Genomic DNA, 23,450 nt, shown 5'->3' with positions numbered 1-23,450 from the left:
GCAGATCCGGTGTCTTAAAGGCACTTAGCTAGGGAGACAGTACCTTTGGGACATGCTATCCAGATCAATGTCTACAATAACTCACAATAATCCTTCCTGTAAGTTTTGGGGATCTCTGTCAGCGGGTGGCCATTGGTGTTGCAGTGAAGCTTGGACCATGTGTGCTGTCACTGCTGAGGCAAGTACCACAGGAGTAGGAGTGATATAGGTTCAGGCAATAGCTCAACACTTCTGTGTACATGAGTCGCTTTCATGGCGAGCTTCATAAGAAGCATCTGCAGAAGCAGGTAAGGAAAGCAGTCAGTTTTCAAAGAGATACCCAGTACTTGGCCTGTAGGAGTCAGCAAGCCTGCAGTGTTGGGCAGAGTGAATTCAGGGTCATGGACCTCTCTCTCCCCCTCTCTCTACATGCCCTCCCCAAGTAGTCTGGCATCTCTCAGGTTTGGAAGTACTGCCGTAGAGTTTAGCACGGGTCTCTTTTTAAAACTGATCCACCATTTTGAGTTAGGATTCTTTTCAGGATAACATTTTCAGGTGTGTTTTTTTGTTTGTTTGTTTTTAAATCAAACTCGCAAGTCAAGGCATTTCTGTAGTATATTTTCAACAGAGGAAAGAAAATTCCTTACATTTTATCACCTCTTGCTTATAATAAAAATCTGACAAGGTTAAAAGAGTTTTTCAATTTTGTTTATTTTCTCTACATTGCATGAAAAGTTACATATGGGAATTGTCAACTTGTCAAATATAAAACAATAAAACAACAACAACAAAAACTTAAGTTCAGAAATAAAAAAGAGTAAAAAAACAGTAGCAGCAAAATATTAATGACAGCATTAACATACACTTAAACTGATCACAATAAAAAACTATTTTCTGTCAGGATAGGTATTCAAGCATAATATTTAAACCTTATTATTTTTTTTAAAAAGTCATATTAAAAAATGTTAACATGGCAGGATGACTTAAAAATACCAATGTTTAAAACAACATTATCCAACCTGTAGACAGACACCATATGTATCTGTATCTAGTTTCTTCAGAGGTATATACAGAAACCTGCATGCCTCTTCATAGTAATCCGGTCTCACATAGCCACAGATGGAGATTCCAAAAACATCCTCCGAGCAGCTATTCTCAGACATTTGGGGCACTCTCCAGACTTGAAACACTGATTGTGGAAGCACGCTTTGCAAACTGTTTACACACACAAGCAGGTGGGAAAAATTGCATCAATAATTGTATTCCTTAAAGGATGGCAGTTTATCCAGACATGAAAGTAACTGAAGACGACTCATGACCAGGACAATGAAGCACAAAGTAACAAGTTTAATTCCATATTTTGATCCCAAGCCAATGAACCTTGAAGTCAATTGGAGTCTTTCCATTGACTTCAATGGGCAGTTGATTAGGTCCAGAAAAATCCGACGTAACAGCAATACATTTGCTATTTCAAACTCAAACTGAGACATGTAAACCCATACCAAGAACACACTTGGATTTTGTTTTAACTTACATTCAGACAACACATCCAAGTTTTCAAATATACAATAAACTCACTGAGATAAGACAGTTTGAAATCAGTGCGACTACTCATGTGCTTACAATTAGGCACATGCTTAAGAACCTTGCGGAATCAGGGCTTGAAACATTATACATGCACGCACATACATGCTCACAAGAAAGCAATAGATTTGGGCAGGAACATACCTGTACATCTGCTACATGTAGCCATCTGAAATGGGAAGAGTACATCTGAGCTCTGGCAAAATTCACAAATAAATCCCTTGGCTTGACAAAGCTAGAAGAATTGAAAGAGTTAATTACTTTGATGTTTATTAAAAGTTCAGATTTATAAAAATATATGGTCAGTTGTGGCTATTCTTCAGGCTATATACCAGACACAGAGATTTCCTTACCTCACAGTTTTCTACATGAGATATGGAGCTTTTTAGAATATCCCTGAGAAGAGGCACTAACAGCCCTCGTTTGGTCTTCACCAAGTCATCCATTGAGAACAGATGCAGCTCTGTCGTCAGGTGGCTGGAGACCTGTTCAAATTCTTTCAATACACTACAGATAAAAAAAACCCGTTAAATTACAAAGTGGTGACATGTTTATTGAGAGCATGTTTAGCAAAACATGTAAGTGGAGACCGCTAAGTCTAATCAACCAGGAAGAACATAAAATTGATATCTCTATACACAGCAGAACTTAGTTTAACTGGGTTAAAGGGCACTTGTGAATTTTGCCAAAAGCCTACTTCTTAACTAACCTTAGAAGAAAGAATATTAAGTCTTGCCTACCCAGTTTATGCTGGAGTGTTCTTTGGAAGGCTACAGTGAGAACTTCCTTGACTTGTGGGTGAGGGTGTATGGGGGGGGTATCATTATTTAACATAGCTTTTTCTCCCAAAGTTTGAGTTCAATAAGTATTTAAACTAAAAAAAAAAATCTGTTCTCAATTGTTTAGGCATCTATCTTGTCATATGCAATAATCCCACCAATTCACTGATCATACATAGAATGCTCACACAGAAACAGCATAGATAACTTGCTATTTTAATGCACAAAAAAGCAGTGGGTTGTTGTTGGTTTTGATTTGTTTTGGGGGTAGGGGTGTATTAAAAAGCCTTTTAGACTATACAGCCATTGCAACAAGCGCAAGATGACCACTACTGCACATTTTAACTTTCATTTGCTACCATAACTGGGTGGAGAAGGAGTGCATCAAAAATGCTTAGTTTTGACAATAATATTTTCATCAGTCATCAAATCATTATTGTCCCTAGCCCTATAGTAGAGAGAGACTAAAAGGTTTTTTTTTTAATTTTTATTTATTTGCCTGGTTTATAAAAGACCTCTAATTCTGTGGGTGTAAGCAACAGCATTCAGATGTCTTGTCCAGAACTCAGCTCAATGTCCAAGTGCTATCATATGCACCCACAACTAATTGCAGGTGCAAAACAGAGGTCCATTATTTTTCCATTTTATAGTAATTACATTAAGCATTGCAGGCAACTGTTTGATTTAGACAAAAAATCATAAAGTTTGCTGGAAGAACATCTTACTTTTCTTTAAAGCCACCAATGTTCCCTAAATCCACAGAGAAGTTAGGCTGAGTGTGCAATGAGAGAAAGTAGTCAGAGCTGCCTAACTCAGGCAGAATATACACATTTTCTACAGCTTGTTTTATGTCATTAGTTAAATGAAGATGGAGTGAATACAATCTACTAAAGAGCCATCATTTGAGCAACATATGGAATAACCATTCTAGTCACCCTAGAAAAACTTTGAACAGAAATTACATTGCTGAGGGAGGAACAATGTGAGTGTCCTTGAAGAGGAATAGTATCAGAAGGATGAAAGAAAAAATTCTGCTAAAAATAATTACACACATCTAATCATTAATCAAGTCTCATAGGGGTTTCTACAAAGGTACTGGGGGAAAAAACAAGCTGCTTTATAAAATAAACTATCACTTGACATTTGCAATAGATAAATTTGCAAGGAAAAGGAAGATATCAGAATTTCTGATGACAATATCGAACTAATGTCCTTAAAAAATGTGTGATTAAAAATTTTTCTGGAGGGGGAAGCTCCATGAATAATTATTATACTTTTACCAAGTATTTACTACACTTAATCATGCTCCATACCTTTCAGCAAACCTGCAGGTTTTCAGTAGTTTTTTAATATGCAAAAGCTGTTCTTGTATCTCCTAAAGGATGAAGGGTAGGAAAATGTAGTATTTAAAATGAAAAGCAGAGCAGCATACTTAAACATTCAGAAGTGTTTAAGACCACTAATTTAGCCAGTGATTATTTAAAAATTAGCATTTCACCAATACAGCAGTTTTACTTTAAAATTAGGAAGAATACAGCAGAGAGTTAGATCAGCTATATAATGCACCAAAAGGCCTGCCCCACAAGTGAGTATGCATAGCCAAAATGCATGACCCGAAACTGCAAGTTGTTCCTGCAGGATCAAAGACTATATAGAACCAATTGCTATGCCCCAGGGCAAGGGGATGGGTTTATAAGCCCTTCCCTTGGGTTCACAAGAGCCAATAGACTTGTGCCGCACCCTTCTGTCCAACCAGTCAGCCATAGAGACACCCTCCTCTCCCCAACCCGCAGAGAGGTCAGTGTGCTCACAAGAAGGGCAGGGGGGGAGTGTGAAATCCTTAGAGAAGCCAACTGTTTTCTTTCCTCTGCTGGCCAGACACAGCTGCTTCATGGGCAGAGAGTGGCAGCCAATTAAACTGCTAGTGTCTCCTGGTGGCAGGTACTTGTTCAACAGGGCACCCAAATCCCTGATAAACTGGAATTGGAAGTGGATTAGGAGAAGGCATCTCTTAAACAAGGTGGGAAATAGGTTTGGGGCTCCTAATGTCTGGTATAGAAAGGAGAAAACCCCTAGTCCCCATCCCTTTAACCCTCATAAGAGCGGACAGTGCTAGTACCAGGTGGATTGGAACAGCGGGAAAAAGGTGGTAAAGATAACAGGTGGTACAGATAACAAATGAAAAATGGCCTGCAGTGGATGAGTTATTGCCGGATAGTTCCCAGATATGTTACTTAATAAAGCGGCAACCTAATTAAACCAGATTCCTGGGGTCTAGTCTTTCTTCTGGCAGCATGCAGGACGATGCCACACTCTTCAATTACAAAGATGCTGCTACTTACCCTGACTCTGTTCAGTTCCTTTGCTTTTGTATAGAGGGTTTTGTTGATACACGACACATTGAAGATGGGGTTTTGCCATATGCTGAGCAGGAGATGTTTGGAGAAGTTACAGACATAGTACTTTTTGAAGTCCCATTTCATCAATATTCGGGCAGGGATGGAAGTTTGTGCATAACTATGGCAACAGTCGCAGAAGTACTTCCCCAGGTAATCACAATAGCGGAGTCTCCTGATGTATTCTGAGGAGGGTCAACAATGAAGATAATTCTTTAAAGAACCATTCTTCTAAAAACTACGGTATTGCCTTTTAACTGCATCAATCCAGTAATAAATAATTCAGATCTACAGAAAAATAGGCTTTTTTTGGGGGGGGGAGGGGGTTGGTTTTTTAAGAGGTAGAACCATGGTCAGATTTAGTATTCTGAATTAACTATAGAAAACTCTCTTTGGCCTATGCAAGACTGATCATAGTTATGACCATCAAAATTTACACAGATCCTTACTGGAAACACTTTTGGCTGCTTCCCGCAAAACAAGTTCAGGACTGGGTCTTGTGGTTACAGGTGTAACCTCACTAATTCCTTTGCACAGTTATTGTGAATGATTCTCCGAGTCCCTGATGTCAACACAAATATTAATTTTGTTCTGACAGGCATGAGCGAGTCTCTCTTTATATAATGGACCCAGTATAGCGCTTTACATTCATTTCAGAGATTTCCCATGCAATGAGACCTGATGAAGTGGATACATCTGAACATTACAATGCATTAAGCAGCTTGTGAAAAAAAAGTATCCCAACGATTCTTATAACTTCAACAGGGTTTTGTGGTCAAGTCTTTAAAAATAAGAAAACCACTTACACATCCTCTTTCTTTTTAAGACCAGTTGACAGTATCAATTGGCAAGGATTACAAATTCTATTTCAAAAGTATTTTTAATTAAGATTTATGATTTGCAGCTTGGAGACTTATATTTTAACTTATATTTTACTATTAGCCTACTTTTTTTTTTAAAATCAAGCTATTTTACATCATAAATAATTTGCTTCCAGTTTTATTGTTGAAAGTCACCACTTCTAACTGTGGATAAGTAGGAGTGCTATGAAGTAGCCTACAGCTGATGGAGAAGGGCGTTGTATTCAGGCTGTAATAACATTTCAGGTGGAGATATGATCCTATTGTGCATTGTGCTACATGCATCCCCAACCTGGAATGTTTTCTTCTAGTTAAGGTATTGCCAGAACTGCAAAATATATCCTGTCAACACAAAAATACAGGCTGGCAAACAACTGGGGATTGCTTGGTGTGGTATGTCTGGGGGTTTGTGTTTGTGTTTCAATACTTACTGAGTTCTATTGGGGTTCCACAACCAGCACAAGTAAAGTTTTGCGCAGCTACAACAGCATCTCTCCTGTACAGACAGACAAAATTAAATCTAATATTTTCAACTTGGAAGTCTGATCATGTTACTCAAAAAAAAAACCACTACAATGTAGGAAGAGAAGTCTGTTGTCAAAGAGAAGTTCTGGATGTTATTTTACAGTGGAACTCTAAGCTAATCTTTGTAGAATATGCAGACACTGGTACCAGAGATCATGGTATGCCAGAAGTATGATACTTCCCCAGTCTTTCTTTAAGAAAGCATAAAGGGATACTGTTGACCAGGAAAAAAGTCACATTTGTCTGAACATTTTGTACCCATTATTAATTCCAAGTAACACTCAAGATTTTTTTCTGCCAACTTCTGTTAAAACAAAGTTATTAGTTTGTTTACTTTGTGCATTTGACAGCACTTTAAGTAGAGCAAGATTCATAATTCTTCTGCGTAGTCAATCTTTTGCTTGCTGGAAAAAAGTCTTGAGCCAGCAGGGGAGCTAAAAACAAAACCCCACAATCTTCAAAAAAAGTAACTCACCATATTGAGTAACAGTACATAGACAGTGTTAGTCAGGACATAATGACTCAGCAAAAGTAGGCATTATTACATAACTTCCAGTGAAACACTGGAGAACAAGGTACTGAACAATAGGCCTCATCCAAAGCCCAATGAAATCAATAGAAATCTTTTCACTGATCTCAACAGGCTTTGGACTGGGCTTAGTGTATAACAGAAACAAAATGACTAGTCCCACAGACAGACAAGTACTTGAGACTTACTTGAGTGATGGGTGAATACTAAATATTATTTGAAACCTAGGTGGGGCCCAGTCTGTGGTTCCTCTTAATCTGGCTTTGACCTTTATTTCTTCTGCCAGATTCCCACTTGACTCAAGTTCCTTTGGAATATTTTCTTTATTTGCACACTATTGAAGACAGAAAGACAGACTTAAGTGTGGAATTTAACCTGCAACCTAGTAGTTGAACAGATGCTAACATGCTTTGCAGACTATGCAATGAAATGTCACCTTCAACACTCCAACAGCTGTCAGTACAATCACAGTTTTGATACCCAAAGTCATGTTTAGTAGCAACTCTTGAAGGACTTCTTGTGTTCACAGAGATCCCATTTACATGATTTCCTACAGAGATCCCATTTACATGATTTCCTACGTTGCATTAAATGCATTAGAGCTTCCTAACCAAGACAGACTCCCCTCCCCCGCAATTGCTTAAAAATAACCAAACCCTGAACACACATTTATATCATTCTACGCATCCTCCTTCACCCCATGAATGAGGCAGCTGCACTGAAGGCTTTGAATAATAAGCACATTGTTTTCTGTTCAAAAACTTACTTTCTCCTTAGTTGTGTTCAGGCACCTAGACAGCTGAACGTTATTGGTTACAGACAGAAACTGTTTCCTGAACTCTTGGTAAAGCTTCTGTGCTGTTACTTCAGCAGAATAGCAGCCTGGATCAAAAGATAATCTGAAAATTAAGCAAGCCAAATGGTAGCATTTCATAAGTAGATTTGTGTCCTCCACATCCCTGAAGATTTCTGACACTCCTTCCATCCTCCCCTCCCTTCCCCTCCCCTTCCCACTTTGATTCACCTATGCCCTCTAGGACCCTTGTGCTACATCCATCAAACAAACTATGTTCCCTTCCTGCCTCTTTTTAGGAGAATCACAATATGGCAGGGAAAAGTATTGCCACCCGGCTATTTACTAAGTTATGAGAAATACAAAAAGTTACCTTTTATCTAGAGATGCTGCAATATTTTCCAAGTCTTCAAGTTCTGCAGAAATGGAGGAAAAATTTGTTAGCCCTACAAAAGCAAAAACCTCCACCTCCTGCCATTGTATTCTATCTACTTTAGGTTCTTATATGGCTCCCATTACCGTAGTATCTGAGCACCTGACAATCCTTAATATATTTATCTTCATAAGAGTGCTGTCAGGTAAGGAAGTGCTATTATCCCATTTTCATTAATCATCATCACTCCCATAATCACATTGGTCATTGCGGCACCATCACTGATGAGCAATCAACCAATTGTCTCCACCTCTGATGATTGTGTGTCAGAGCTTGAGTCTCCAAAGTCCATTCCTGTCCACTCTATGTTGTCAATCCATCTCTTCTTCTGTCTACCTCTTCTCCTCCTCCCCTGTACTGTTCCTTGGAGGATGTTCTTGGATAGGCTAGATGATCTTGTTACATGGCCGTACCACTTCAGCTTGTGCTTCTTCATGGTTGCCAGGAGACCTTCATCACCCAATGCACTGGGTCATATGATGTTGTGGTTGAAGTAGGGGATGCCCAGGATTTTCAGAAGTATCTCATCTCTACCACCTGTATTTTCCATTCAAGTTCTGCCGTAAGGGTCCATGTCTCGCACACATACAGAAAAATGGAGATGACCAATGCATGCAGCAGTTTCAGTTTATTTTCCACGGAGATGTTCTTATTCCTCCAAACTGGCTTTAGCATTGCCACTGCTGCTGCTGTTTGCGCAGTTCTTGCCAGAATTTCTGCCTGTGATCCTTCATCAGTGAGGATTGCCCCTAAATACTTAAACTGTTTCACTATCTCCGCCTCTTGTCCACTGACAGTGATATGTGAGCTGATCCCATCCTGTTTGTCTGTCATCAGGTTGGGTTTCTCTGCATAATTTCCATGCTGTATTTTGCGGAGGTTTCATCCAATCATTTCACAATATCGGCAAATTCATCTTTGCTACCTGCCAGTTCGCCAGTGTCATCAGTAAACTGAAGATTTGAGAGACTGTTCTCTCTCTCTCTCTCTCTCTCTCTCTCTCTCTCTCACACACACACACACACACCAATGCTGACTATACATATGTAATCTTCTAGGACATCAGTCATTATGTGCTCCAAGTAGATGTTGAACAGTGTGGGCGAAGAAAGCAGCCTTGCCAGACTCCAGCAGTGGTGCGAAACCACTCTCTTATTGTGCCATTGATGAGAACTGCACTGCTGGCCTTGGCATATAGTTGTTTAAGGGTAAGAATAAGCTTACAACCAACACTGTACATCTTCATGGCTGCCCAGAGAGCTTTGTGCCATACTCAACGCCGAAGTCAACTAAAACATGGTGGATGTCCTGCTGGTGTTGTAAGTACTTCTCACATAGAATACAAAGATTGAAAATCTGTTCTGTGGTACTTCTTCCAGCACGAAAGCCAGCCTGTTCTGCAGCGATGATATTCTCCACTTGTTGAAAGTCATATTGAACAGAATGAAGCACATCACTTTGCTGGGATGGCTAATTAAGCTTATGGTCCAGTAATTTTGACACAATTGCAGGTTGCCTTTCTTTGGCAGAGCAATGACTAGTGACTATGTCCACGTGGAAGGCCACTCATCGGTTTGCCATATCTTGTTGCAGATCTTGATGAGTAGATCTATTACTATTTCTCCTCTGAATTTCATCAGTTCGGCTGGGATATTGTCAATACTTGTAGCCTTTCTGTTTTTGAGTGATTTCACAGCTGTCTCCACTTCTTCACGCAGCATAGGAAAGTCATCCTCCCCTGTTGAATCTGGGAGATACTAGTGTAGACAGCCATTTGTCTGGTGGTTTTATAGATCAGAGCAGTAATTTGTGCACCTATTGATGATGTCCCTTTCTTCTGTAAGATTGTTCCCTTCTTCCTCTTGAATTGCGTTAGCTTTTCAGATTTTTTACAGATGGAAGCACAGAGACTTCCACAAATGACTTGCCCAAGATCACACACAAAAACTGTGGCAAAGCAGGGAATTGAACTCAGGTGTCTCAGCAGCCATATAGGGAATCTGTGGTGTGTACACTTTGGGCACTACCACATACATTGCATGTGCACGTTAATATATATGTCAACTACTGGAAAGTATTCTTGCTGTAGAAATGAACTTCTGTATTATTATTACGTATGATAGAGTTTCAGCACTTATGAAAAGCTATTTCAACTCTTCCAATTAGTAGTGCACGATTACCAAGAGAGAAATGTCATCATACACTTGCGAGTTTGTACTATAAAATACATACTATGGCAACATGTAGCTCTGGAAAAGTGGCACTGAAGTAGTTAGTAAATCTATCCAGACTCATTGCAAGTTGCAGCTGCATAGTTTGAAAGTCTTACCAATAATTACAAATTCATCATCTGAGTCACTATCGCAGTGAAATCTACCGGCCTCATGATGTGACGATGGATTTACTGATGAGCTGACCCGCAGCACAGCACAACCTTTAACAAAGTAAATGATCCATTAATAAGAGCTTCATGGAGGGATTAATATATTTAGATCTTTGCACTATTTTAAACATTCTGTCACTGTCTTCTCCTCTCTCTCCATCAAAAAAAAGCCACACACGAAATGTAAAATGAGCTTTTAGGTTGTATGTTCTTTGGGGCAGGGACTGTCATTTCTTTTGTATTTGTAAAGTGCCTGACACAGCAGGGCCTGAGCTGGTTGAAGCCTGTATTAGCTACTGCAATTATAAATATTTAATAGTAATGTGCTTCCCGCACCCCACACACTTCTTCTTCAGTGATTTCCCCTCCAAGAAGTTACATCATTTAGATTCATGTTATCTTATGTATTCAAATCCCTTTTGGGACATGCCCATTTTACAAATTCATGTACTGTACAGCGTTACAATATCATAAGCCTTTGTTACCCTGACTCATACTTCATGTGCACAAATCCTGCTTGAGATTTCATCCTACTCAAATGTCTAGTGACTGATCCATGAACTAATGAAGTAAGCTATAAAGCAAATTGATGATAGTCAGACTCCATAACCCGTAATACAAAAAAGGAAGATGAATAAACCACACATTACAAACGTTGCACTTGAAGGTGGGTTGTTGTTTTTTTTTAAATCCTAACTTGACAGTTTCACTAACAAAGAGCATGAATTACAATTTCCAGTGAATCACAGTCCAGCACAATGAACTACATATATCCCCAGGCACACTCCAAAGAGAGACGCAAACCATAAAAAAGATACACAGATGTGAATGTTAAAGAAAAACTGGCGAGCATGGGAATCATTTGGAGAATCAAATTTATCAGGGAGACATCTCATGGGACAAGCGACCTTTTATTTTTGACTGTCTGTCTGGGGAGTCAGTGAAGATTAGACAGGACAAGGAAATCACTTATGAGAAACACCCATTCCAACTCTTTCTGTAGGGTAATCACACAAAGGCAGGCAAGAAAGCACTGCATTATGGGTTAACATTAAATAACTTGCCTTCATAGCCACTGTCTGAAGAAGCAGAAGAAGCAGATTGTGTCTTTACTCTGGTATAAGAGGATATTTCTGAATCAGGCTGATAGCTGCCTAGTGATCCACTGGTTTCCTCTGTATTCCAGGGTTCTGCATGTTGACTTAGGATACTGCACTTCATTTTTTCCAAAGATGCTATGATCATATCTGCAACAAAAAAGTGTGCATTCTCCTAGACGTAGAAAAGAGGAATGTTTATTACTAATTTACTTCTTAGTGTAATTAGTGTCAGTTTCTCTTCCCAACATTAACAAGCCAAGAAGCATACTTAAAGCACACCTGGCCTTTAATTTAAGAAGCTGCAGGAAATTAAAATAAAACAATGCGGGTAAAAGGTATAGTATCCAAGAAACTCAATTTATGTCTGTCTTAATTTTTTTAAAGCATATTTATTGCATTAATTCTCTGTCTTTTAAATCAAAAGGAAGAAACTTAAAATGCTTAATTGAGCACTCTCGGCAGGTGTGCATATTTAGGCATTTTTAAGGGCATATTCCCAAGATTACAACATAAATTTTAGTAAGCATATTTTAAACCATGTAGCATATTTACTAGGATTTAATTAAAGGAGTGAGGTATATATAGACACATTAGTGTGCACATTAATTTTGAAGTGGCGAGGTGTGGCAGGCTTTAATACTACTGTGAGATTCCCAGATGAGGGATGATAAAAGAAGAGCAAAAGCACTTGCCTATCTCATTGACTTAATTCTTTAATGTTTGTAAGATATAATTAACCCCATTTTACAGGTGGGAAAATGGAAACTTGCGTGACTAGATCAAAAGGTCACACAGGAAATTGTTGATAAAGTTGGGGACAGAACTCAGATTCCCCTGGCTCCCACTGTGCAGTTGCTTGCTTGCTTGCATGCAACTTCAAGGTATAATAGGAAAGCTCATTGCTTAAAAATACCCTCAGAATCTAGTGTTGCAACTTGTGAATGCAGATATCAAATAATCCACTAAAAAAACTGAGTTACCGCTCTAAAAATGGACCGGTTGTAACTGCAACATTCTTCACAGCAGTGTAATGGAAAGCTGTAGTAATAAGCTCTACTAAACTATCATCACTTAAGAACAATTAAAAATGAAAACTTCAGTAGACATTTCTTCAACTTTTTAACCATCTTTAGGACAAAGAGGTGAACAACAGATTTTATTTCTAAACGATTCCAGTATAATGGCATTTTCTCAACAGTGCAGGCCCTCATATAACATCTCAAGAAGTTCACATAAGTGCCTGAAGAAACTGTATCTTAAACTACATGTTGTTCGATTATCGCTACTACTTTGGTTAACAGTTTCCCACAGAAACCTTTCAACAAGATTTGGGACATACCATTAAAAAAGGAAAGAGAATTAACCAGCCATTGTTTCCTAGCAGGGAAATACTGATATCAAGGTGGTTCAGAGAAAGTTTGATGGATGCTGAATGGGGGTTAATGCCTGGTCACTGACAGATCTCAGAATAGTGCCATGTCCAGTGGTTAAGGACTTGCCTGCAAGAGTTTGTGTTGCCAAGTGGGTACTTGCATATTGAGGAACTTACATAAGCAATCAGGCTGCATTTACATGAACTCTGCTATCACCCCTTTTTCACCACCTTCCTTTTATACACTGAGCTCCTTCCCTTTAAGAAACAGCTCGGGTCATAGAAGAAAGGTGGAGAAGACCTATTAGGTCATCTATTCCCTCTCCCTCCCAGGGCAGGACTGTAACCTTCAATACGTAGATTAGTGCTTTGTCCAATCTTCTACCAGTTCCCCTGGGAGACTACTCCGTCATCTAATAGAGGTCAACTGTCAGGAAGTTTTCTCCTGATATTCATCTTATTTTCCCCCTCTTAGCTTTACCCCATTACTTCTAGTTAAACCCCTTGTACCATTCCTGGTGTCTGAACCCTTTAATATTTGTTATATTCTCCCCTCTCCCTTTCAGAATGACTGAGCACTTAAGAGGAAAGATCAAAGATGACAGACTGGATAGTTCTCTGAAAATATCTGCTAATGCAGCAGCGGTCAAAAAAGCTATCAGAATGTTAGGAACCATTAGGAAAGGTCTAGATAACAAAACAGAATATATCATAATGCCTCTATATGAATCCATGGCATGCCTACACCATATTTGAATTGGAAAAGGTACTGAGGAAGGCAACAAAAATGATTCAGTGCACGGAACAGCTTCCGTATGAGGAGAGATTAAAAAAACTGGGACTTTTCAGTTTGGAAAACAGATGATTGGGGGGGATATGATAGAGGTCTATAAAATCTTGACTGATGTGGAGAAAGTGAATAAGGAAGTGTTATTTTCTCCTTCACATAACACACGCATAAAACAAATGCTATACTTTCACAGAATAGCATGAAATAATGCAGATAAAATGGAGGTTTAGGAAAGGGGAAAATGTTTGGAATGAAAAGGGAGTATCTTTAAAGTATTATATTCCCTGGAGTGAGTGAAAGGAGGGTGTGTAGATGGGGCAATACTGATAAGTTTGGGATGAATTTTAATTTGTAAGAATGCTCATCCTAAAACAGAATAAAAAAGAAAAAAATAGCAGGTTGTAAAAGACTAATTTTGGCATCACTAAAATTTGTTCTTCTAAAGCCAATCAGAAGGAATCAGTTCTATGTAGTTCTATGACTAGCAAACAATCAAGTGTAATTATTCATAAGTGACTATTCTGTACTAGAGTATTGGTGCAATAGATTCATGACAGCAATGCTCTCACCTTCTCCACATCTACAGAAAGCATGAAGATATCCTGCAAGGAACGGTTCAAGGAAATAGCTCCTATGCTTAAAGCCGAAGTAGCACCTGTAGGCATAACAATAAGCATTATTATTAGTCATTTGTTTCTTTGCATTAGCCACAATGTGTTAGTGCTTTCCAAGAGAAAAAAACTTGCTCTTGTTTTCCAAAACTGTCACCGGGTGTGGGAGGGGGGAAGAATTATCAAAGGTAGAGTTTGAGAAGTCTTTGTCTTTGGAAAATACAGACAGTACTTAAGTTATCCTGGCAACCTGGAGAAAGTACATCAAGTTTAGAGGAAACAAAACTTAAATACACTGCAACACATAACTTCATTGTAAACCTGCCTCAGAATTCTAAGCAAAACCCAAAGCTGTTCATTTAGTCCACTACCAAACACATAAAATACCACCACACTGAACTACAAATAGAGGAGTGTGGACCCGAGCAGTTAAGAAAAGCCACATGGCAAAGCCAGGACACTCCATATGCTAGCCTTGGAAAACTTCATGTGTTATTACAATAAACACATGGAAAGTTAATGGTGCTCAGAACTGTTAGCTACTGGCTGGAAGATAAGACTCACACTAGCACAGTGTTCCAGTGGGGGTCTAATCATACAGGGGCCAGCTGCAGACAGTTGGGTGTTGGTTTCATGTGAATGTAAGAAGTTCAGAAAAGTTTGCTGTATATTTCCATATGTCCCGAATCCCTACTGCATGATAGCATATGTAGGACCACCATATGTAGAAATGCAGCATTTCTCGTTTTACAATGTAGCAGCTGCCAGTTTTCGTTTTTACAGTGTTTACTGGTGATTTTGATGAATATGGGAAACAAAAGCACCATCCCATCCCTTTCAGCACCTTTTTATGACAGAGCAGAGCATATATTTGTTTCTCTATAGCTCTTGAGTACCTACATTCAATCACATAAACATGATGTGCTGGAATGGGTCTTAATTCTTGTTGAAATTAAAGCCTCACCTTCATTAAAATGAGTTGGCTCATATTCTAATATGTATTTTATATTCAAATCCCTAAGAACTACTACTGTAAGAAATTATCCAACTAATATTGACAAGATAGAGGGGCAAGGGGATAGTTTATACATTCACAACACAATAAATAAAAGGCGCATATGATAATAAGACCTGTGCTTACTACCACCTTGACCATTTTGCTTGTATATTGTTTGTCTCTTCCCTACTTTGCATGTATTGACTTGTTTCAGTTAAAAAGACTTTGGGACAGGGCCTGGCTTCTTATGTACTCACACAGCATCTGACACATTCTGGGTATACCACAATATAAAATGATTTAGAACATCCAGACGACAAGCAAACGGTCTGTCTTTTTCAAACTAAACCATCGCCACCATAGACTTTCTGCTTAAACTGACAAACTATAATAGACAAACAGGGGCAGCTCCAGGCACCAGCGCAGCAAGTGCGTGCCTGGAGCGGCAAGCCATGAAGGACAGCAGTCAGGTCTGTCAGTCCCACGGTTTTGGCGGCAATTCAGCGGCGGGTACACCGAAGGTGCGGGACCGGCAGATCCCCCGCAGAACCACTGCCAAATCCGCGGGACTGGCGGACCTCCCACAGAAATGCCGCAGAAGGCTGCTTTACTGCCATGCTTGGGGCGGCAATAAAAATAGAGCCGCCCCTGCGAACAGAGAGAGACTCCTGAAAACACATAAGAATAGTTTATGCAAATCATCTCTTCCAATTAATTAGCACTGAACATTTCTCAGTACGTTAAGCATTTTTATTTGGCTATAATTGGACACTTCACCTTGAATGGTCCTTTAGAATGTGTTAACTATAATATGTGCTAACTAGTTATGCTAAAATGTTTGATCTTGTATTTAGCTGTAACACAGATCTGGAGAAGAGCTCTGTTTAAGTTCCAAAGCTTGTCTCTCATTAACACAAGTGGGTCCAGTAAAGATATTAACTCATCCACCTTGTCTATCTGGAACCCACAGGGCTACAACAACACTGCATACATTGAAGATAAAGTAATCCTGTCCTCCCTATCTTACTACAAAAGGGTTCCATTTCTCTCTGAAGGAGCTTAGTTAGGATAAGGTGGGGAAAGACAAAAAGACCAAATGCCAGCATCACACTAAGAGTCTTTTAGAAGTCTGCCTTCTCATTCAAGTTTTAACTCAGCCAAGTTTCACCAAAACATTTGATTAAACTTATAACAATCTAAAAATTTTACATCCTTTTCAGATTTTAACATCTTTGCAGCCTCAACTTACATCTGCAACAGATCACTGTATGCACCGTTGCAGTATGAGTGAGCTAGCCGTACTTTGTAGCTACCAAGTAGGATAAACGTCCACCGACCTAGTCAGGTAAATGTGTGGAAAGAGAGAACTGTGCCAGCTGGCTATAACAGCAGGGTTGCACACACAGTCTGTAGGAGGAAGCTAGGTGGGACCTGACAGCAACATGTTGCAAACTGTGACAGATAAAACTGTATGCGGCGTTGTAGCCATGTGGGTCCCAGGCTATTAGAAAGAGAAGGTGAGTGAGATAATGTCTTTTATTGGACCAACTTCTGTTATAGAGAGAGAGAGAGAAGGTGGTCCAATACAAGAAATTACCTCACTCACTTGGACAAAATTGTCAGTTTGCTTGCTAGGCACTGTGCATCACTGCTCTAACCCTGCTGGGGTCTGGGAATGGACATTTCAGACAATCACATTAGGAAACTGGTTACTCTGAGTAGCCTAGGCAAAAAAATAAACCTAAAGGGAAGTAACAGCCATTTTGCTTGCCACACACCTATCACCTCAAAGACCAAAAAAACCATTCATTTAAACAGTTACCTAGCAAAGGTAGAGATTTGCATTTAAAATTAAACTGTACTGAAGTCATGGGGGTGAGGGCACCTTAATGTGGCCCTTTTTAATCAGAGATTTTTGGAGAGGTCCTCAGAGGAAGTTTCACAGGATAAGTAGAAAGAGCTTCATAGTTCAAAAGAAAATTCCATTAAAAACCAGTTTGTCTGGATTTAAACATCAAGACTTTCATTTTCCTGTTTTTCTTCCTTAGCAGTGGGAGACAGGGCAGCAGGAATCACATCAACATTTAAATGGTGGGGGTGGAATTTGAGAGGGGGACAAAGCTTGTTTTCAGGTAGAAATCAATCTTATCTCATCCTTCTGAGAATCAAAGATAAGCTCAGCATTCAGGCTAGGTAGAGAGTCCCTCCCTCTCTCTCCCCCTACCTCCAGATATTCTTGGAAGTGGTAGTAAATGGCCCTGCTCCACTAAGAAACACCCCTTCTTAAATACAGTCTATGCTTTTTTTCCCCAAGTGCCCAAACTGAGACATTCCAGCCCCTTTCCCCAGTCAGATGTCTGAGTAGAGAGTTCATTATTCCATGGGATTGAGTGCAGTTGCAAAACAGTCAAAATTGATGATCTGGCGGCTTTTCAATTATAGTCATTCAACAAGGCACCAAACATCTTTCCTGGGCTAGGCACCAGTCTAGAATGCAGCGCAACAGACTGGCCTTGACAACATTTTTCCAGCACAAAATGCAAAATTGTAGTCAGCACACAGAATGGAAGAGATTGCAGAAACAGAAGTCATAATTTGACAAAGACCTATTCCACTATGCATGATAGGTAGAGCCCTCCATAGATACAAAATTTGTATCTGCATCTGATCCGCAATCTGCAAAAATGGTCCGCATATATACACATCTACATCCACAGATATGGAGATCCATGGATTTGCAGGGCTCAAATGATAAGACCCTAGCACCTGATGGGCGGGAAGGCGAGGGAATTAGGATCTACAGTAATATTAACACAGGCAAGGACATTTTTTGAGTGTTGACTTCATCTTTAGCACCCCTCAACCCGTTCTGACTACACTAGCCAACTTCATCAGACTCATGAGACATGCCAAAAGCCTACATTGTTTGCAATAAGACAGATAGTTCCATGCAACTTTAATGCATAACAATCCCTGGCAACAGCTTGGAGACTTGGCCAGGATTAAACTATTCAAACCTGCATGACTAGCTGTACTTGGTTACAAACATGGGTGTAGTTTGTTTCTTCCCTTGTCTATTCCGGAGAGGATCGACATACATTGTGGCTGGTTCAGTGAACAACTGTGAATAACTGGATCCGCAATCATCAGGCCACATTAATCAACTGCTCACAGTATTTATGAAACTATATGTCCCAAATAACTAGTTATCCTGCAATGGGGTCTGCCCATTAAGAAGCTCACTGCAGGATCAAGACGTTTTGAATTAACAGGACATTAGCCATTTACAGATGAGAGAGACTAGAGTATTTGAGGGTGGAGCCACAGAGTCTGTCACATGTACAATGTTGATTTTAGAGTAACAAAAATAGAAACAAATCTGTTTGAGGGGGTTTGGGGAGGGTGGGGGAACAGTTATTTATGATACCAGGGCAGCCTGATTTTCCCACCCTTACACCAGAAATTCACACCTTGTCAACCTTAGGTTTCCTGGACCACTGAGGAGATAATACAATTATGATATCAGATACCAATGAAAGGAAACCCGATTCACTGATCAGAGGGGTATCCGTGTTAGTCTGGATCTGTAAAAGCAGCAAAGAGTCCTGTGGCACCTTATAGACTAACAGACGTATTGGAGCATGAGCTTTCGTGTGTGAATACCCACTTCAAAGTGGGTATTCACACACGAAAGCTCATGCTCCAATACGTCTGTTAGTCTATACGGTACCACAGGACTCTCTGCTCCAATTCACTGAGGGTTTCTGGCTCCTTGGAGACCTTCAGCAAAACAGAGTACAAAAGATTTGACATTCCTGAGATTTCTAAGATAAAAACAGAAAAAAAAATCAAATTCTGAAGAAACAAGACTTATAGTTCAAGCCTTTTTTCTAATCACAAAGAAGGGGAAGAGAGCACAAACCCACAATTCTCTCCACCTTTAGGTCTCTTTTAAGTAAAAATCAAATCAGTTACCATTTTAGTTACTTGTATTAGAGTAGCAGACAGATGTCTTAACTGAGATTGGGCCCCATTGTGCTAGGCACTGTACAAACACATCAGAAGAGACAGTCCTTGCTGCAAATAGCAGCTCACTATCTAAAGGACAATACAGACAAATGATGGGAGGGGAAATGGGCATGAAGCAACTTGCCCAAACACACACTGGAGGCCAGTGGCAGAGACAGAAAGAGACCCAGGTCTGACTCCTAGTTCAGTGCCCTGTCCACTAGACTAGACCATGCCATCCCCCCTAATGTCACTACTTGTCCTGCACCTTCATAATAGAGAACTTTATTTTCCATTGGTGACAGTCGGGGACTGTACTATTCATATGACTAAACAAATAAAAACTGAAGCTTATTAGCAGCAATGTATTTAGAACAAGAGGCTTCTGTAAAGCTCTTCTCCCTGATCCTATTTATGTGCTCATAAAGAACAGTGGAGAGTAACTGATGAGAAAATAGATTCCTATAAAACAGAAGTTCTTTATCACAACAATTCCAGGAGGCAATGCTCCAGAACAAGCAAACTTAGTATATGCACTTTCTTAGGAATAAATATTTTTTTTTTAGTAACAAAATATGCGTATATTGCAAATACAGCACAGTGTTAAAATTTGTATCATTTGAAGGAGGTGGATGACAAATGAAGAGCTTTTGGTGTTAGTCTGAAGATAACATCCCTTTGAGGATACCTGCCTTTTGGTGAAATCTGGTCTATTCCAAAAGCAAAATATATATATATTCTGCAGAAGGTATAAGTCAATTGTGGCATAGGATGATATAGCAGTACCCACAAAGGAGATTAATTCCCATCAGAGTCAGGGAAATCACCACTCTTTCTTGCATGCAATTTGGTGTCAAACATCTTAAGGGTCTCCCATGCAGCCCCTCCAGCACATCATTCAATCATTAGCTAAAGCAAAAAATGCCAAGATTTACTTTATTTGCTTTTAGCATAAGGGAAATTCTGAGATAAGATAAAGTTAGGTAGTAGTCTCTTAAATTACATTATCTGCATTATTAGAATTAAATGACTTATGTTCTATTAGAGATTCAGTACTAAATTAGAATCATTTAGCATTCTTATAACAAGAAAATAGCAGATACATCCACTAGCATGTGTTCAGAGTTTCACTGATTAGTTTGTCCCCAGAGAACAGCTGTTCTTAATTTGTTATTCCTCCATCTTCACTCTGTCCCATTCCAAGGCCTGGATTACATTATAAAGTTAGGTTGACCCAGAGCTACATTGCTCAAGGGTGGGAAAAATCGACACCCAAGTGGTGTAATTAAGCCAACCTAACTCATGGTGTAGACAGTGCTAGGTTGACAGAAGAACTCTTCCATTGATATAGCTACCAGCTGTTGGGAAGGTGGATTATCTATGGCAACAGGAGAATCCCTCCCATCAGAGTAGGCAGTGTCTACACCAGGGCGAGCAAACCTTTTGGCCTGAGGGTCGCATACAGTTTCCAAATTGTATGGAGAGCCAGTTAGGGGAATCTGTGCCTCCCCAAACAGCCAGGCATAGCCTATCCCCACCCCCATGTGACCCCTCCTGCTTCTGGCTCCCTGACAGCCCCTCTGAGACTCCAGCCCCATCCAACCCCCCTGTTCCCTATCCCCTGACAGCCTCCAGTGCCCCTGCCACCCCATTCAACCCCCCTGTTCCCTGTCTGCCCCTGGAACTCCTGCCCGACTGCCCTCCACCACCCCATCCATCCCCCACTCCCTTTCTGACTTTCCCCATTCAACACCCCTGTTCCTCGCCTCTGACCTCCCCGACCCCTATCCACACCCCTGCCCCCTGACCCAAACTCCCCTGCCCTCTATCCAACCTCTCCTGCCCTCTATCCAACCCCCTACAGCCACGCCACCCAGACCACCAGGACAGGCAGCCGCGCAGCCCAACTGGAGCCAACCATGCCACTGTGCAGCACAGAGCACCGGGTCAGGCCCTGGCTCTGCAGCTGCACTGCCCCAGGAGCTCACAGCCCCACCATCCAGACCATTGCACCGGTGACGAGGCAAACTGAGGCTGTGGGGAAGGGGGAACAGCAGGGGAGGGGCCAAGGGCTAGCCTCCCAGGGCAGGAGCTCAGGAGCCAGGCAGGAGGGTCCCAAGAGCCAGAGTTTGCCCACCTCTGGTCTACACTGTAGCATTTCAAGTGTGGACAAGTCTCAAGTGGCAGCATTTGCGTTATCAGTTATATCACCATAGTGAGACCAGTTTCATTTGGGTCTATCCCTTAGTACTAAAACAGTCTTAACAGGAAAAGGTTTGGAAGTGATTAAATGAAAGTTACCTTGCTGATCAGAGGGCGCTGACTGTGAACACGGGTGCAAAGCATTGCTGCCTTCATCTGAGAGTGGCATGGGTTCTGAAGTCTCAGAATTCCTAAATACTGCTGACAGCTCATTAGCTGTTGAATCTGGAGAGATTCCTTTAAAAGCCAAAGGCTGGTCTTGTGAACTTGAAGAGTTTTTAAGTTCTTTTTCTGAACACATAATAGCAGAGTTCGTCAATGATGTGATAGTGCCTCCAGTTAATGTCACTTGGGTAAAGTAATCACATTTCAGAGGAGACATTACCAAATGGGATGAGCTATTTAAAGCTGAAGTGATGGGGCTTCTGCCAGGATAAAGTGGGCATGATGAGGAATCCAGTGAAGATTTAGAAGAACTACACTGAGTATTATCCCAAGATGCCTTATGCCTCATAAATCTAACATCCATTTGTGTAGAAGCAATATTGTGATGTGTATAATCATGGTCACTGTCATCATTAGAATCACCATAGGTACTCTCCTCCCAGTGTTCCATATTGCTGTCTGGATCTTCAGTTGTCTGCAATACCGTTTTCTCTGGCAGCAAAGATGATTTAATAGCAGATGCATTTAAAACAGATGCAAGAATTTCTTCTATGGCTGCAGTACTGTCCAGGAATGATCTAAAATTTCCTGCATGCCCAATCACGGCTGGCCTTGAGTACTCATCTGTTTAGGAAAAGTAAGGGATCAAGAGGTTAGGAAGTCATCAAAAAGGTTACTAGTTACAGCATGAGTAGAGAATACATTCAATGGGGAAAAAAAATCCAAACAAACCCCCCAACACCACCTCCACTGGAAGGTTAGGGATCTTGTATCCTGCAACCTGGAAATGTTTCTATTGCCGATCGATGAACAGTAAAGTAAGCCATTCCTAGCCAAGAACTAGGCGGCCGCCTAGAGCGCCTAGTGGTTGAGTGCGCCTAAAAGCCCACTCAGGCGAGGAGATGGAGTGGAGGTGAGCTGGGGTGGGGGGGGCGCACAGGGGAACTGCTCTCCGCCTCGATTACCTCCACTCTGCCTCCTCTGCTGAGCACACAGCTCCCGCTCTAATTCTCCTCCAATCGGCGCCACAAGCCTGGGAGGGGAGGAGAATTAGAGTGGCGCCAGCATGTTCAGCGGAGGCGGTAGAGTGGAGGTGAGCTGGGGTGGGCTCCCTGGGAGGGGTTAGCTGCCATGGAGGAGGGGCTCCCCGGGTGGGGTTAGCTGCCACAGAGTGGGGGGATCCCCAAGTGGGGTTAGCTACGGGGGGTGGGGGTGGGCTCCCCAGTGGGGGGGGTGGCAGGCGGGGTTAGCTGCCGCGGGACTGGGGGTTCCTCTGGTGGAAGGGGCGGGTGGGCATAGTAGCTGCCATGGGGGGGTGTGCAAGGTGAAAGTTTCACCTAGGGCACAAAACTTCCTTGCACCAGCCCTGGCCAAGCATATATAATTAGTAAACATTTAAACTGTTATCCCAATACGGTCCCACATGTCATTGCTGGAAACTACGTGTGAGCTCAAAAGAAAGCCTTCAGGAAATTCTGAACAGGGAAAAACAACAAAAACCACAAACACACTCTGCTCCAGTCCTTACACTATCTCCTGCATTAAGGCAAGAATGGAACATAACAGTTTAGCAAGACAGAGGAATACAGATTACTACAAAAGGCAAAGGAGTCATATATTTTGTGTCAAAAAAGAAGTGCTAGAGTCTTCACCGACAGGACTTAGGCTTGATCTACACTACAAACTTATGTTGATATAACTATGTTGCTCAGGAGTATGGAATATCCACATCCCTTGTCAATGCAGTTATATTAATCTAATCCCCAGTGCAGACAGCTCTATGTCGACAGGAGGGCTTCTCCCATCAACATAGCTACTGGGGAGGTAGAGAACCTATGCTGATGGGAGAAGTTCTTCCACTACAACCACTGCAACACTATAAGTGTAGACAAGCAGGCAAGAAAGATTCCCACTAAACAAAAAAGGTAATGAAAGGTGTAATAT

At 40.9% G+C, this 23,450-nt stretch overlaps 1 protein-coding gene across 5 annotated transcripts in view; it reads right to left on the bottom strand.

Moving 5' to 3' along the window:
* Positions 1-671: 671 nt before the first annotated feature.
* RUBCNL (rubicon like autophagy enhancer) overlaps positions 672-23,450 on the bottom strand; it is a 40,269-nt gene continuing 17,490 nt past the window's right edge. For 2 of the 5 annotated variants that reach the window (XM_030565234.1, XM_030565227.1), the window contains 13 exons: positions 21,441-22,130; positions 14,093-14,178; positions 11,326-11,533; positions 10,208-10,312; positions 7,819-7,861; positions 7,419-7,551; positions 6,841-6,986; positions 6,030-6,094; positions 4,685-4,923; positions 3,656-3,717; positions 1,917-2,070; positions 1,708-1,798; positions 672-1,194 (listed from right to left, as the gene is read on the bottom strand). In XM_030565234.1, the coding sequence (XP_030421094.1) occupies positions 1,085-1,194; positions 1,708-1,798; positions 1,917-2,070; positions 3,656-3,717; positions 4,685-4,923; positions 6,030-6,094; positions 6,841-6,986; positions 7,419-7,551; positions 7,819-7,861; positions 10,208-10,312; positions 11,326-11,533; positions 14,093-14,178; positions 21,441-22,130 (2,132 nt within the window). In that variant the 3' untranslated portion in view covers positions 672-1,084. Of the gene's footprint in view, positions 1,195-1,707; positions 1,799-1,916; positions 2,071-3,655; positions 3,718-4,684; positions 4,924-6,029; positions 6,095-6,840; positions 6,987-7,418; positions 7,552-7,818; positions 7,862-10,207; positions 10,313-11,325; positions 11,534-14,092; positions 14,179-14,459; positions 14,692-21,440; positions 22,131-23,450 lie in introns of those variants that run through there. The other 3 variants (XM_030565243.1, XM_030565250.1, XM_030565260.1) reach the window with 3 other exon arrangements.

This window comes from Gopherus evgoodei, chromosome 1, assembly GCF_007399415.2.
Source record: "Gopherus evgoodei ecotype Sinaloan lineage chromosome 1, rGopEvg1_v1.p, whole genome shotgun sequence".
Classification (NCBI taxonomy): domain Eukaryota; kingdom Metazoa; phylum Chordata; order Testudines; family Testudinidae; genus Gopherus; species Gopherus evgoodei.
The sequence above is the reverse complement of the archived record's forward strand: the minus strand, read 5'-3'. Positions and strand labels throughout refer to the sequence as shown.